This window comes from Stomoxys calcitrans, chromosome 2 (assembly GCF_963082655.1).
Source record: "Stomoxys calcitrans chromosome 2, idStoCalc2.1, whole genome shotgun sequence".
Lineage (NCBI taxonomy): Eukaryota > Metazoa > Arthropoda > Insecta > Diptera > Muscidae > Stomoxys > Stomoxys calcitrans.
This window is the reverse complement of record NC_081553.1, coordinates 175,782,275-175,796,103: the sequence shown is the minus strand read 5'-3', so window position 1 is coordinate 175,796,103 and position 13,829 is coordinate 175,782,275. Positions and strand designations below refer to the sequence as shown.

General features: G+C 38.7%; 1 protein-coding gene across 1 annotated transcript in view; it reads right to left on the bottom strand.

Annotated features, from left to right (window-relative positions):
* Nucleotides 1-4,720: 4,720 nt before the first annotated feature.
* LOC106089254 (tachykinin-like peptides receptor 86C) overlaps nucleotides 4,721-13,829 on the bottom strand; it is a 130,652-nt gene continuing 121,543 nt past the window's right edge. Inside the window, exons 6-9 of the mRNA XM_059361702.1 lie at nucleotides 11,810-11,929; nucleotides 11,369-11,716; nucleotides 11,177-11,307; nucleotides 4,721-5,674 (exon numbers count right to left, since the gene is read on the bottom strand). Coding sequence (XP_059217685.1) covers nucleotides 5,406-5,674; nucleotides 11,177-11,307; nucleotides 11,369-11,716; nucleotides 11,810-11,929 — 868 coding nt within the window. The 3' untranslated portion in view covers nucleotides 4,721-5,405. The remainder of the gene's footprint in view (nucleotides 5,675-11,176; nucleotides 11,308-11,368; nucleotides 11,717-11,809; nucleotides 11,930-13,829) is intronic.

The following is a 13,829-nucleotide window of genomic DNA, read 5'->3' as shown; positions in this document are numbered from 1 at the left end:
CCACAATAGAAGTTATAATCCTGTTAATATTGTCGTCTTATAATTGAACAATAGAAATTATATTGCCCAAGTCTTCTTCTAAGTAGTCTTCCGACTTATTTCAACTTATTGCGGGAGCTTATCGGATTCGTCACTGGCCGTGCTATTCTAAACCTAATATAGCGATGGTCGGACAAGGTGTGATCCATGAGGACCCTCCAATCCTGAACCTCATCGATAAGTTTTTCTGAACCTATTGTCGCACCTTAAACCTCATCTAAGCTAAGTACGGTCGGAATCGGTCTATAACCTGATTTATATCCTATTTAAACCAATCTACCGAATAGACTTTTAAGGCCCCCAGAAGCTTAAATTTTTGACGCAATTGGCAGATATTTTGAACGTAGAGACCCCATGTGACCTTCAACGAAGTTCGTTTGTGTAGATTTCCTAATATTCGGTGGGTTCCTAAGATTCGGCTCGGCCGAATTTTGATTTTTATTATTTGACTTAATTTCGCCTAAAATTATGCTTGAATTTTTTTTCAAAAACCAAAATTATTGTACTTAATTAGTGATGATATTCTTGCTATAAAAAGCGTTTAACGGAGCTATATCTAAATCTGGAGCGATTTTTTCAAAATCAATATCATTTGTCCTTGGACCAAAAAATACACTTGTGCAAAATTTTGTGAAATGCGACCTGTGCCTTGATTACAAGAATACATGGACAGACAGACGGACATAGCTAAATCCAATCAGGAAGTGATTCTAAGCCGAGCCATATACTTATCGATGGGTCGAGCTCTTCTCCTTCTTAGCGTTGCAAATAAATGCACAAATCTATAATACCCCGAACCACAGTGGTGGTGTAGTGTATAAATATAAAACGAGTAAAAAGGTCCCAAGTTCGGCCGTGCCGAATCTTATATACCCTCCACCATGGATCGCATATCGAGCTCTTACCACGGTATCTCTTTTTAGGCAAATAAAGGATAAAAGAAAATAATTGCAATGTTATTGGAACAATATCAAGTAATGGCTCATTTCGGACCATAATTGAACTGAATATTGGAGACCATAGTAGAAGTCATTGTGTAAAATTTCAGCCAAATCTCGTAAGAATTGCGCACTTTAGAGGCTGAAGAAGTAAAATAGGAGATCGGTTAATAGGGGAGCTGTATTACGCTATAAACCGATTCATGCCATATTCGACACTTATGTTAAAAGTCATGAGAGAAGCCGTTGTACAAAGTTTTAGCCAAATCGGGTCATACTTGCGCCCTTAAGAGGCTCAAGAAGTCAAGACCCCAGATCGGTTTATAAGGCAACTATATCAGGTTATGGACCGATTTGAACCATACTTAATACAGTTGTTGGAAGTCATAACAAAACAAATCATGCAATTTTTCAACCAAATCGGATAAGAATTTCTCCCTGTAGAGGCTTAAGAAGTCAACACCCCAGATAGGTTTATATGACAGCTACATCAGGTTATAGGCCGATTTCAACCATACTCATCCCAGTCGTTGGAGGTCATAATAAAACACTTCATGCAAAATTTCCGCCAAATCGGACTGGAATTGTGCCCTCTAGCGGCTCAAGAAGTCAAGACCCCAGATAGGTTTATATGACAGCTATATCAGGTTATCGGCCGATTTCAACCATACTCAGCACAGTTATTGGAAGTCATAATAAAACACTTCATGCAAAATTTCAGCCAAATCGTATAAGAATTGTGGCCTCTAGCGGCTCAAGAAGTCAATATACCAGATCGGTTTATATGACAGCCATATAAGGTTATGGACCGATTTCAATCATACTTAACACAGTTGTTGGAAGTCATAATAAAACACCTCATACAAAATTTCAGCCAAATCGGATAATAATTACGTCCTCTAGTGGCTCAAGAAGCCAAGACCCCAGATAGGTTTATATGGCAGCTATATCAAAACGTGGACCGATATAGTCCATTTGCAATCCCAACTGACCTACACTAATAAGAAGTATTTGTGCAAAATTTCAAGCGGCTAGCTTTACTCCTTCGAAAGTTAGCGTGCTTTCGACAGACAGACGGACGGACGGAGGAGATACGCACAGAATGACGAAATCAGTGTACTCCCATCCTATGGTGGAGGGTATAAAAAAATCTATAATCTACTTGCTTATGAGCAGTACTTTATGGAACTACATTGTCACGACAAGTCATGTAATTGCAATTTTGCCCATGAACATTCCATTAAGAAACAGGGGCAAACTTCTCACATATCAATTAGTGCTGTTCGATTTAAATTTAAACTCAATGATAAGGTCATAAGATCCTCATATTTCATGCTAGAAATGAGTGGTAAATCAATGGTTACATTCCAATGTAACAGGAGATGCCGTCAAGTTCACCATACATACATTTATTGGCCTTGGGTGCGAATGATTATTTTCGCAACTTATGTCCATATATGGCATACAACATACGCCACCTAGGACACACATTGAAATATATAAAAATCCTTGGAAAAAAATTACTTGCAAATCAATTTGCCAAGTTCTGATGAAGTATAATTCTATTTTGAAGTACAGCTAATATGTAAATTCTATAAAAGTCTGATATGAAATTTTAATATTTTTATACCCACCACCGAAGGATGGGGATATATTCATTTTGTCAATCCGTATGCAAGACATCGAAATATCCATTTCCGACCCTATAAAGTATATATTCTTGATCAGCGTAAAAATCTAAGACGATCTAGACATGTCCGTCCGTCTGTCCGTCGGTCTGTAGAGAGATATTGAGCTGAAACTTTGCACGGATCCTATTTTTTGTATATTAGCAGGTTAAGTTCGAAGATGGGCTATATCGGACTATATCTTGATATATCCTCCATATAGACTGATCCGCCGATTTAGGGTCTTAGGCCGATAAAAGCCACATTTATTATCCGATTTGCTGAAATTTGGGGCAGAAAGTTGTGTTGGGCCCTTCGACGTTCTTTTTTAATTTGGCTCAGATCGGTCTAGATTTGGATATAGCTGCCATATAGACCGATCCTCTGATTTAGGGTCTTAGGCCCATTAAAGCCACATTTATCATCAGATTTCGCTGAAATTTGGGACAGTGAGTTGTGTTAGGCCCTTTCATATTCTTCTTGAATTTGGCCCAGGTTGGTCCAGATTTGGATATAGCTGCCATATAGACCGATCCTCCGATTTATGGTCTTAAGCCCATAAAAGCCACATTTATTATCCGATTTGCTGAAATTTGGGGCAGAAAGTTGTGTTGGGCCCTTCGACGTTCTTTTTCAATTTGGCTCAGATCGGTCTAGATTAGGATGATTTAGGGTCTTTGGGCCATTAAAGCCACATTTATCATCCGATGTTCATGAAATTTAGGACAGTGAGTTGTCTTAGGCCCTTCGACATCCTTCGTTAATTTGGCTTAGATCGGTTCAGATTTGAACATAGCTGCCATATAGACCGATCTTCCGATTTGGGGTCTTTGGCCCATAAAAGCCACATTTATTATCCGATTTCGCCGAAATTTGGGACAGTGAGTCGTATTAAGCCCTTCGACATCCTTCTTGAATTTGGCCCAGATTGGTCCAGATTTGGATATAGCTGTCATATAGACCGATCCTCTGATATAGGGTCTTAGGCCCATTAAAGCCACATTTATCATCCGATTTTCATGAAATTTTGGGACAGTGAGTGGCGTTAAGCCCTTCAACGTCCTTCTTGAATTTGGCCGAGATTGGTCCAGATTTGGATATAGCTGCCATATAGACCGATCCTCCGATTTAGGGTCTTAGGCGCATAAAAGCCACATTTACTATCCGATTTCGCTGAAATTTGGGACAGTGTGTTGTCTTAGGCCCTTCTAGATCCTTCGTTAATTTTGCCTAGATTTGGATATAGCTGCCATATAGACCTATCCTCCGATTTATGGTCTTAAGCCCACAAAAGCCACATTTATTATCCGATTTTGCTGAAATTTACGACAGTGAGTTGTGTTAGGCCCTTCGACATTTTTCTTCAATTTGGCTCAGATCAGTTCAGATTTGGATATAGCTCCCATATAGACCGATCTCTCGATTTAAGGTTTTGGGCCCATTAAAGGCGCATTTATTGTCTGATGTCGCTGAAATTTGGGACAGTGAGTTAAGTTAAGCACCTTGATATACTTCTGTAATATGACACAGATCGCTCCAGATTTGAATATAGCTGCCATATAGACCGATCTCTCGATTTAAGGTTTTGGGTCCTTAAAAGGCGCATTTATTGTCCGATGTCGCTGAAATTTGAGACAGTGAGTTGTGTTAGGCTCTTCGACGTTCTTCTTTAATTTGGCCCAAATGGGTCCAGAGTTGAATATAGCTGCCATATAGACCGATCTCTCGATTTAAGGTTTTGGGTTCTTAAAAGGCGCATTTATTGTCCGATTTCGCCGAAATTTGGGACAGTGCGTTGTGTTAGGCTCTTCGACATATTTCTACAACTTGGCCCAAATCGGTTCAGATTTGAATATAGCTGCCTTGTAGACCGATATCTCGATTTAAAGTCTTGTTTTTGTTTCATTTAAAAATATATTTTATTTTTTCATTTACATTTAAAATGGATAGCTTTCTTAAAGGTAATTTCTTTTTCCTATTTACAAATTTAAAATATTTTAAGTTAAAGTACTTTTCAATTTTATTCTTTTAGTTAGACTTAACTTAAAAAAAAGTTCAAGTAATTAGGCTATAAATAAATGGAGACTCACAGTATGACAACATAGACTACAGAATAGTAATCCTACTACAAAAGTTCACTCAAATTGAATCCTTTAAATTAAATATTTCTGAAAAAATGTAAATGTTGACAATGTTTATATAGAAAACTAATTACAACATATTCAAATATATATACACATACATACATCCATCAATCCCCCCGCAAGGTGATCGTACAGAAAGACTACCAAATAATGTACAATAAGAGGAACATATGTGGAATGGAAATTGTTTGCAAATTTTCCATAATCAATTAAAGCTTTAGCATTTCAATAGAAATCCTTTTTTTTGTCCTTGTTTGTATGTTTCTATATGGGTATCTCAAATGAAAACCTTTGTCATTTTAAGATCTAGTTAAAATCTCAGCAAAAGTTCCTTATTTCAATACTTAAAATATTCAGTTCCTCAGGAAACCATCAATTACAGCTGCACAGATTTCTTTATTTTGTTACTTCCTGATTTCATTTTAATATATGTACATAATTCTAACAATATGTTGTGTAGAAAATATTCGATGTAATTTCATTACAAGTTCATTTCTTTCTTGCCCACTTAATGGAAAACATTTGCCTTCAGCACTTTTGTCTAGCTTAGGGACTAAATTTAAAACTCCTTATCGCTATATACAGATCGGATGCAGTTACATATACAGAGGGTTAATTTATGACTCTATAGGATTATTGTCCTCATCACATGATATATATTTGATCTGCAATTTTTTTCGCTCCAGCCCATTGTGCACCGATATACAAATGGGAGAGTCTTCAATGGACGTTGCAGGTTTTTCCATGCCCAGAATGCTGTTGCGGTGTAACATGTGACAAGTATTAGCCGTATGATCTGCTGCTCCGTACTTCTCCTGCAACGATGAGTTCGGTATTTGAATTTGCGTCTCGATAGTGCTGCGTTTCCAGTAGGGTTTTGCTTCAACTGAAAATATGTGTAAATTAATTAGAAGCCAAATAAATGTGAAAGGTATGAGAGAAAATCATGGTTGGTCTTAAGGTGTACAATCTATTGGGAATGATGGTGTATGTCTTGCTGGGATCGCTGTCCCTGATACTGCTGATGTTGTGGTGGCTGTCGAAGGGGGTGTTGCTGGTGTTGATAAGGAAGTTGTGGCTGTGGAAGATACTGTCGCGTTTGTTTGAATTAATTGTATTTTGTGTTATATGGGATGAGATCTTAACATTATAACAAGTTCATTTGCCTGCACAGTATACTAGCTCTGCAGGATTTCATTAATCTTTGTAATGGAGCAATCTAGCTGACGTAGTATTAAGATAAAAGCGTGCTAAGTTCGGCAGGGCCGAATCTTATATACCCTCCACCATGGATCGCATTTGTCGAGTTCTTTTCCCGGCACCTCTTCTTATGCAAAAAAGGACATAAGAAAAGATTTGCTCTGCTATTAGAGCGATGTCAAGATATGGTCCGGTTTGGACCACAATTAAATTACATATTGGAGACCTGTGTAAAATGTCAGCTAATTCGAATAAGAATTGCGCCCTTTGGGGGCTCAAGAAGTAAAATAGAGAGGTCGATTTATATCTGAGCTGTATCGGGCTATAGACTATTCAGACCATATTAAACACGTATGTTGATGGTCATGAAAGGATCCGTATTACAAAATTTCAGGCAAATCGGATAATAACTCTAGAGGCGCTAGAGACTCAAGAAGTCAAGATCCCAGATCGTTTTATATGGCAGCTATATCAGGTTATTAACCGATTTGAACCATACTTGACACAGTTGTTGGATATCATAACAAAACACGTAGTGAAAAATTTCATTCCGATCGGATAAGAATTGCGCACTCTAGAGGCTCAAGAAGTCAAGACCCGAGATCGGTTTATATGACAGCTATAACAGGTTATGAACCGATTTGAACTATACTTGGTACAGTTGTTGGATATCATAACAAAACACGTTGTGCAAAATTTCATTCCAATCGGATAAGAATTGCGCACTTTAGAGGCTCAAGAAGTCAAGACCCAAGATCGGTTTATCATAGCAGGTTATAGACCGATTTAAACCATACTTGCCACAGTTGTTGGATATCATAACAAAACAGGTCGTGCAAAATTTTGTTCTAATCGGATAAGAATTGCGCACTCTAGAGACTCAAGAAGTCAAGACCCAAGATCGGTTTATATGACAGCTATATCAAAACATGGACCGATATGGCCCATTTACAATACCAACTGACCTACACTAATAATAAGTATTTGTGCAAAATTTCAAGCGGCTAGCTTTACTCCTTCGGAAGTTAGCGTGCTTTCGACAGAAAGACAGACGGACGGACATGGCTAGATCGACATAAAATGTCGCGACGATCAAGAATATATATGCTTTATGTGGTCTCAGACGAATATTTCGAGTAGTTACAAACAGAATGACGAAATTAGTAGTTAGGAGTAACAAGTAAAATGGCGTTAAGTTCAGCCGGGCCGAACTTTGGATACCCACCACCTCGGGTATATATCTAAACCATCTTTCATCAAAATCCCGTGACAATTGCATACCTTATATCCCATAGCAGTTCCATTGAAATATGTTCCGATTTGGACCAAATACTAATAAGTACAAGTCATTGTTCAATTGTGTATAACAAACCAGTAAGGAACGGAAAAAGTTGGGCGGTGCCGACTGTATAATACCCTACACCTACCCTATAAGTACAATGTGGGAGCTATATCTAATTCTGAACCAATTTTGATGGACCTCGGCGGATGTTTTCAGATGGGTTATTAAACAATGCGTATCAAATTTCCAAAAAGGCATATATGTTCCAGCTGTAATAATTGAGGTTGACAAATGACAACATTATTGCAAAGTACCCAAAATCTGAGGAACATATGGGAGCTATATCTAAATCTGAACCGATTTCAAGCAAACTTCTCATATATTGAAATAATCGTTGAGGAAGGCGTTGTACAAAATTTTGGAAAGATTAGTCATTGCGCTTGCAATGGCTCTAGGAGTGAAAATCGGGCGATATATATAAAAGAGAGCTATATCTAAATCTGAGCCAGTAATACCGAGAGTCAAGAGAAAATCCTTCCTAACAAATTTTAAGAGAATCGGTTAACAAATGACCATTTTATTGCATTATTACTGCAAATCGGACGAACATATATATGGGAGCTATATCTAAATCTCAACCGATTTCAAGCAAACTTCTCATATATTGAAATAATCGTTGAGGAAGGCGTTGTACAAAATTTTGGAAAGATTAGTCAATAAATGCGCTTGCAATGGCTCTAGGAGTGAAAATCGGGTTATATATTTAAAAGAAAGCTATATCTAAGTCTGAACCGATTTCTATGTAATTCACCAGTAATGTCGAGAGTCATAAAAAAGTCATTCCTGCCAAATTTCGAGAGAATTGGTTAACAAATGACCTTTTTATTGCATTATTACTGAAAATCGGACGAACATATATATGGGAGCTATATCCAAATCTGAACCGATTTTTTCCAATTTCAATAGGCTTCGTCTCTAGGCCGAATAACATGCCTATTCCAAATTTAAAGACGATTGGATGAAAATTACGACCTGTAGATTGTACACAAATTAACATGGACAGACAGATGGACGGACATAGCTAAATCGAATCAGAAAGTGATTCTGGATCGATCGGTATACTTATCAATGGGTCTATCTCTCTTCCTTTTGGGTGTTACAAAGTAATTCAATAACTTATAATACCCTGTATCACAGTAGTGGTGTAGGGTATAAACATTGGTCTTTTAAGTATTGGGTTGTCCAAAGAGTAATTGCGGATTATTTAAAAGAAAGTAAATGCATTTTTAATAAAACTTAGAATGAACTTTAATCAAATATACTTTTTTTACACTTTTTTTCTAAAGCAAGCTAAAAGTAACAGCTGATAACTGACAGAAGAAAGAATGCAATTACAGAGTCACAAGCTGTGAAAAAATTTGTCAACGCCAACTATATGAAAAATCCGCAATTACTTTTTGGGCAACCCAATAGCTATATCTAAAACTTGACCGATCTGAACCATATACGACACGGATGTCGAAAAGCCTAATACAAGTCACTGTGTCAAATTTCAGTGAAATCGGATTATAAATGCGCCTCTTACGGCCCCAAAACCTAAAACCGAGAGATCGGTCTATATGGCAGCTATATTCAAATCTGGACCGATCTGTATCATATTGCAGAAGTATGTCAAGGTGCTTAACTTAACTCTTTGTCCGAAAATTCGGATAATAAGTGCGCTTTTTATGGCCCCAAAACCTAAACCGAGAGATCGGTCTATATGGCAGCTATATTAAAATCTGAACCGATCTAAGCCAAATTGACGGAGAATGTTGAGGGGCCTAACACAACTCACTGCCCCAAATTTCCGCAAAATCGGATAATAAATGTGGCTTTTATGGGCCTAAGACCCTTAATTGGAAGATCGGTCTATATGGCAGCTATATCCAAATCTGAACCGATCTAAGCCATATTAACGGAGTATGTTGAATGTCGTAAGACAACGCACTGTCCCAAATTTCAGCAAAATCGGATAATAAATGTAGCTTTTATGGTCCTATGACCCTAAATCGGAGGATCGGTCTATATGGCAGCTATATCCAAATCTGAACCGATCTGAGCCATATTGACGGAAGATGTCGAAGGGCCTAACACAACTCACTGTTCCAAATTTCAGTAAAATTGGATAATGAATGTGGCTTTTATGGGCCTAAGACCCTAAATTGAAGTATCGGTCTATATGGCAGCTATATCTATTAAATCTAAACCGATCTAAGCCATATAAACGGAGGATGTCGAAGGGCCTAACACAACTCACTGTCCCAAATTTCAGCAAAATCGGATAATAAATGTGGCTTTTATTGGCCTAAGACTCTAAATCGGTGGATCGGTCTATATGGGGGCTATATCAAGATATAGCCCGATATAGCCCATCTTCGAACTTAACCTGCTTAACTACAAAAATAGTATCTGTGCTAAATGTCAGCTCAATATCTCTATGTTTAAAGACTGTAGCGTGATTTCAACAGACAGATGGACGGACATGGCTAGATCGTCTTAGATTTTTACCCTGATCAAGAATATATATACTTTATAGGGTCGGAAATGGATATTTCGATGTGTTGCAATGGAATGAATATAACCCCATCTTTCGGTGGTGGGTATAAAAAAGATTGTTAAGTCCTTATTGGGAAATCCGATATGATTTCGCATGGATGTCAAAGGGTCGAACACAACTTATCGTGCTAAATTTCAGCAAAATTGGGAAATAAATGAGCTTCTTACGAGCTTAGGTTTTAGATCGGGAGATCTACGAATTTCAGTAGTTTCTTTTAGGATTGTAGAAGACGTTAGAAGGTAGAAGATTAAAATTTCAATGTGTTGCAAACGAAAGTGGCAAACACCTACAACAATGGTGAGCGAAAAATATCTCAAATACTCGTAGTTCTCATCAAGTTCATTTTCAATCATTGGGAGCCTACATTTACTAGCCGAGTCTTAATTAGAGGTGGCAAAATATCGATGGCACTATCGATATTTAATTTTTTGACTGAATTGCAAATTGCAAATTTTGCCCCTGAACATTCCACTCATTCCACTAAGGAACAGGGGTAAACTTCTCACATATCAATGAGTGCAGTCCGATTCAAGTTAAGCTCAGTGATAAGGGGCCTCCTTTTCATAGCCGAGTCCGAACGGCGTGCCGCAGTACGACACCTCTTTCGAGAGAAGTTTTACATGGCATAGCAAAAATAGCATTAGGAGGGGAAAACAACCGCTGAAACCGCTGATGGTCTCGCCAGGATTCGAACCCAGGCGTTCAGCATCATAGGCGGACATGGTAACCTCTGCGCTACGGTGACCTCGACTGAATATCGATTGATATTTTTCCAATGGATTCTATCGCAAAAGTTTATTTTTTGCAAAAATAAGCAATCCTACACCGAATGTGCACATTGCACCTATTGAGGGCGCAATTTTCATCCGATTAGGCTAACATTTTGTACAATGATTTTTCTCATGACTTCCAACTGACTTTATTAACCATGGTTTTATTTGGTCTGTGCATTGATATTGCTTCTATATAAATCGATCTCCAGATTTAAACTTCTCATTTTCGTTTGAAATATGGGTGGTGGGAAATTAACGCTAGTATATCAATTCTATCGATATTCATTATTAAAAATATCGAAAATATCGAATGTTGTGATAATCGATAGTTTGTCAGCTCTAGTCTTAATGCCGTCCAGCCCATCATTGTCAAGGATGAAAGTCTCACTTGGAAATGAATGATGATGTTGCTCTAGCCTATGATGCCAAATCTTGGCATTCAGTATCTTTGGCGTTCATGCTAAACTTTGTATGCACCACTGTACACCCCTTAATATTGGTGTTAAGTGATTGTAAGATTTTAATAAGTTTTACCTTTTCTTTTCGAACTATGATGATTGGAGCTGTTTTTGTTCATTGTCATGCGACTCCTTGGTGAATTAATTTGTATGGCACCAGCGTTGAAGCAAAAACAGCAAATCGCCTTTTGAAAATACAAACGGAACCTGGGAGAGAAGAGTATGTGCGTTAATTTGCAAAATTGTAAAAATTCCATTATCCACCTACCTTTTGTTCATCCAGTAGTATATAATTGGATTCACCATGGCATTGGACATGGCCAGCCAATAGAAGCCCAAATACATGTGCTGCACATATTTCGCAGAAGTCACCTGGTTATTGTGATAGGCGTATATGAAAAAGAGATGATATGGGAGCCAGCATATTGCGAATATCGATACGATGGCAATAAACATTCGCACAACTTTACGTTTCGATTTCATCGATTCCATTTGGCGCTCCGTTGTCTCGCCTATGGAACGGCTACCCCATAAAACACGACCCATAAGAGTGTAGCAAATTAACATGACCACCATCGGTATGCCATAGGTGATAACCAATATGATGATGTTGTAACTGTTTTAAATGAGAAAACGGGTAAGACAAGTTCTGGTTATGTGTGAACTTCAATTAGATGGTGGGTAGGCCTTGTCGTTTGAGCAACGTGACGTGAAGGCATGCTTCATTCCTTCGAGTTTACCAGCAGTCTTATAATGTTCTTGGAAAATGCCCACACAGCATAACTCTGCCACAAAGCTTACATTTATATTTTGTTTGCTTACTGATGTCCTGCAAACATTTTTCATAGTTTTAGAAGAACGTTTGTCCTTGCGATGAATAAAACAATCTTCTGGAAGATTTTTATGCTACTTTTTACCGTATGAGTCGCGAAACAATTTTCTAAGATATTGGGCAATTCATTCTGTGTCCGGAAGTTCTAGCAACTTTCTGCGAAGATTCTCTTCTAACTCACATAAGAGAATCGTCCGCATGAGTTGTGAAACACTCTTTAAGGATATTATCGGACAACCCATTGCGTGTGCGGAAGTTTTAGCAACTCTTACTGATTACGCAAATCATTGCGTTATAATCCTTCAGAGGATATGCTTACCAATCACCTGAGTTAACTTTTCGCGATTGCAAATTCAAATTTGCCCATAAACATTCCATTAAGGAAGAGGGACAAACTTCTTACATATCAATGAGTGCTGTCCGCTTCAATTTTAAGCTCATCGATAAGAGACCTGCTTTTTATAGCCAAATCCGAACGGCGTGCTGCAGAGCGACACCCCTTTGGTGAGAAGTTTTAACATGGCAAAGTACCTCACAAATGTCGCCAGCATTAGGAGGAGAGAACCAAATTTATTCTGATGTTCCTGCCAAGATCCCGGCCTATTCGGCCGGAGCTCAAAGTTCTACACAGGCTGGAACTTTGAGCTCTGACTTTTGTTGTGTCCATCGTTATCACGGGAAGCTTAGCTAAAAGCTACCGGGCGTGGACGCGCGCGGATGTTGGAGAGCTCCATTTTTATGCGGAGTAGCTGCAAATGCGGCCGCGGACAGTCGGCGATTTTCGAGAGGAGAGTCTCATTGAGGAGTCAGGTGGCACTGGCTCTTAATTAAATACTGAGTGCCAATGATACTAAATATGACAAGGCGAGTTATTGGCGCCTTCAAATAACCAATGGCCAACATCAGCGTTTGTTCCCAGGTTAGGGGCGGATGGAGGAGAGCGTCGGATCTTGGAGCAAGCGGCTCGCCACAACGAGGGATACATGTGCAATCCCACAAAACTCATGCGGTTGGGGCGCTGAGCCAGTAACCCACCCCCAGAAAACTATGAGAAACAAAGGAATAGCAAAAACGGACCCCCCAACGTTGACAACCCACGCAAACGAAAACAAGTAAGAGCGTGCTAAGTTCAGCCGGGCCGAATCTTATATACCCCCCACCAAGGATCGCATTTGTCGAGTTCTATGCGCGGTATCTCTTTTTAGGCAAACAAAGAATAATGAATAAAAACTGTTTTGCTATTGGAGCTATATCAAGTTATAGTCCGATTCCGACCATAAATGAATGCTGAACATTGTAGAAGTCATTGTGTAATATTTCAGTTCATTCGGATAAGAATTGCGCCTTGTAGGGGCTCAAGAAGGAAAATCGGAGGATCGGTTTATATGGGAGCTGTATCAAGTTATAGATGGATTCACGTATGTTGAAGGGCATGAGAGAAGCCGTTGTACAAAATTTCTGCCAAATCAGCTACGAATTGCGCCCTCTAGAGGTTCAAGAAGTCAAGATACCAGATTGGTTTATATGGCAGCTATATCAGGTTCTATACCGATTTACGCCATACTTAGCACAGTTATTGGAAGTCATAACAAAACACCTCATGCAAAATTTCAGCCAAATCGAATGAGAATTGCGCCCTCTATAGGCTCAAGAAGTCAAGACCCAAGATCGGTTAAATGGCAGCTATATCAAAACATGGACCGATTTGAACCATACTTAGCACAGTTGTTGGAAGTCATACCAAAACACAACGTGCAAAATTTCAATCAAATCAGAAGAGAATGGCGCCCTCTAGAGGTTCAAGAAGTCAAGACCCAAGATCGGTTTATATGACAGCTATATAAAAACATGGACCGATTTGGCCCATTTACAATCCTAACCGACCTACAATAATAAA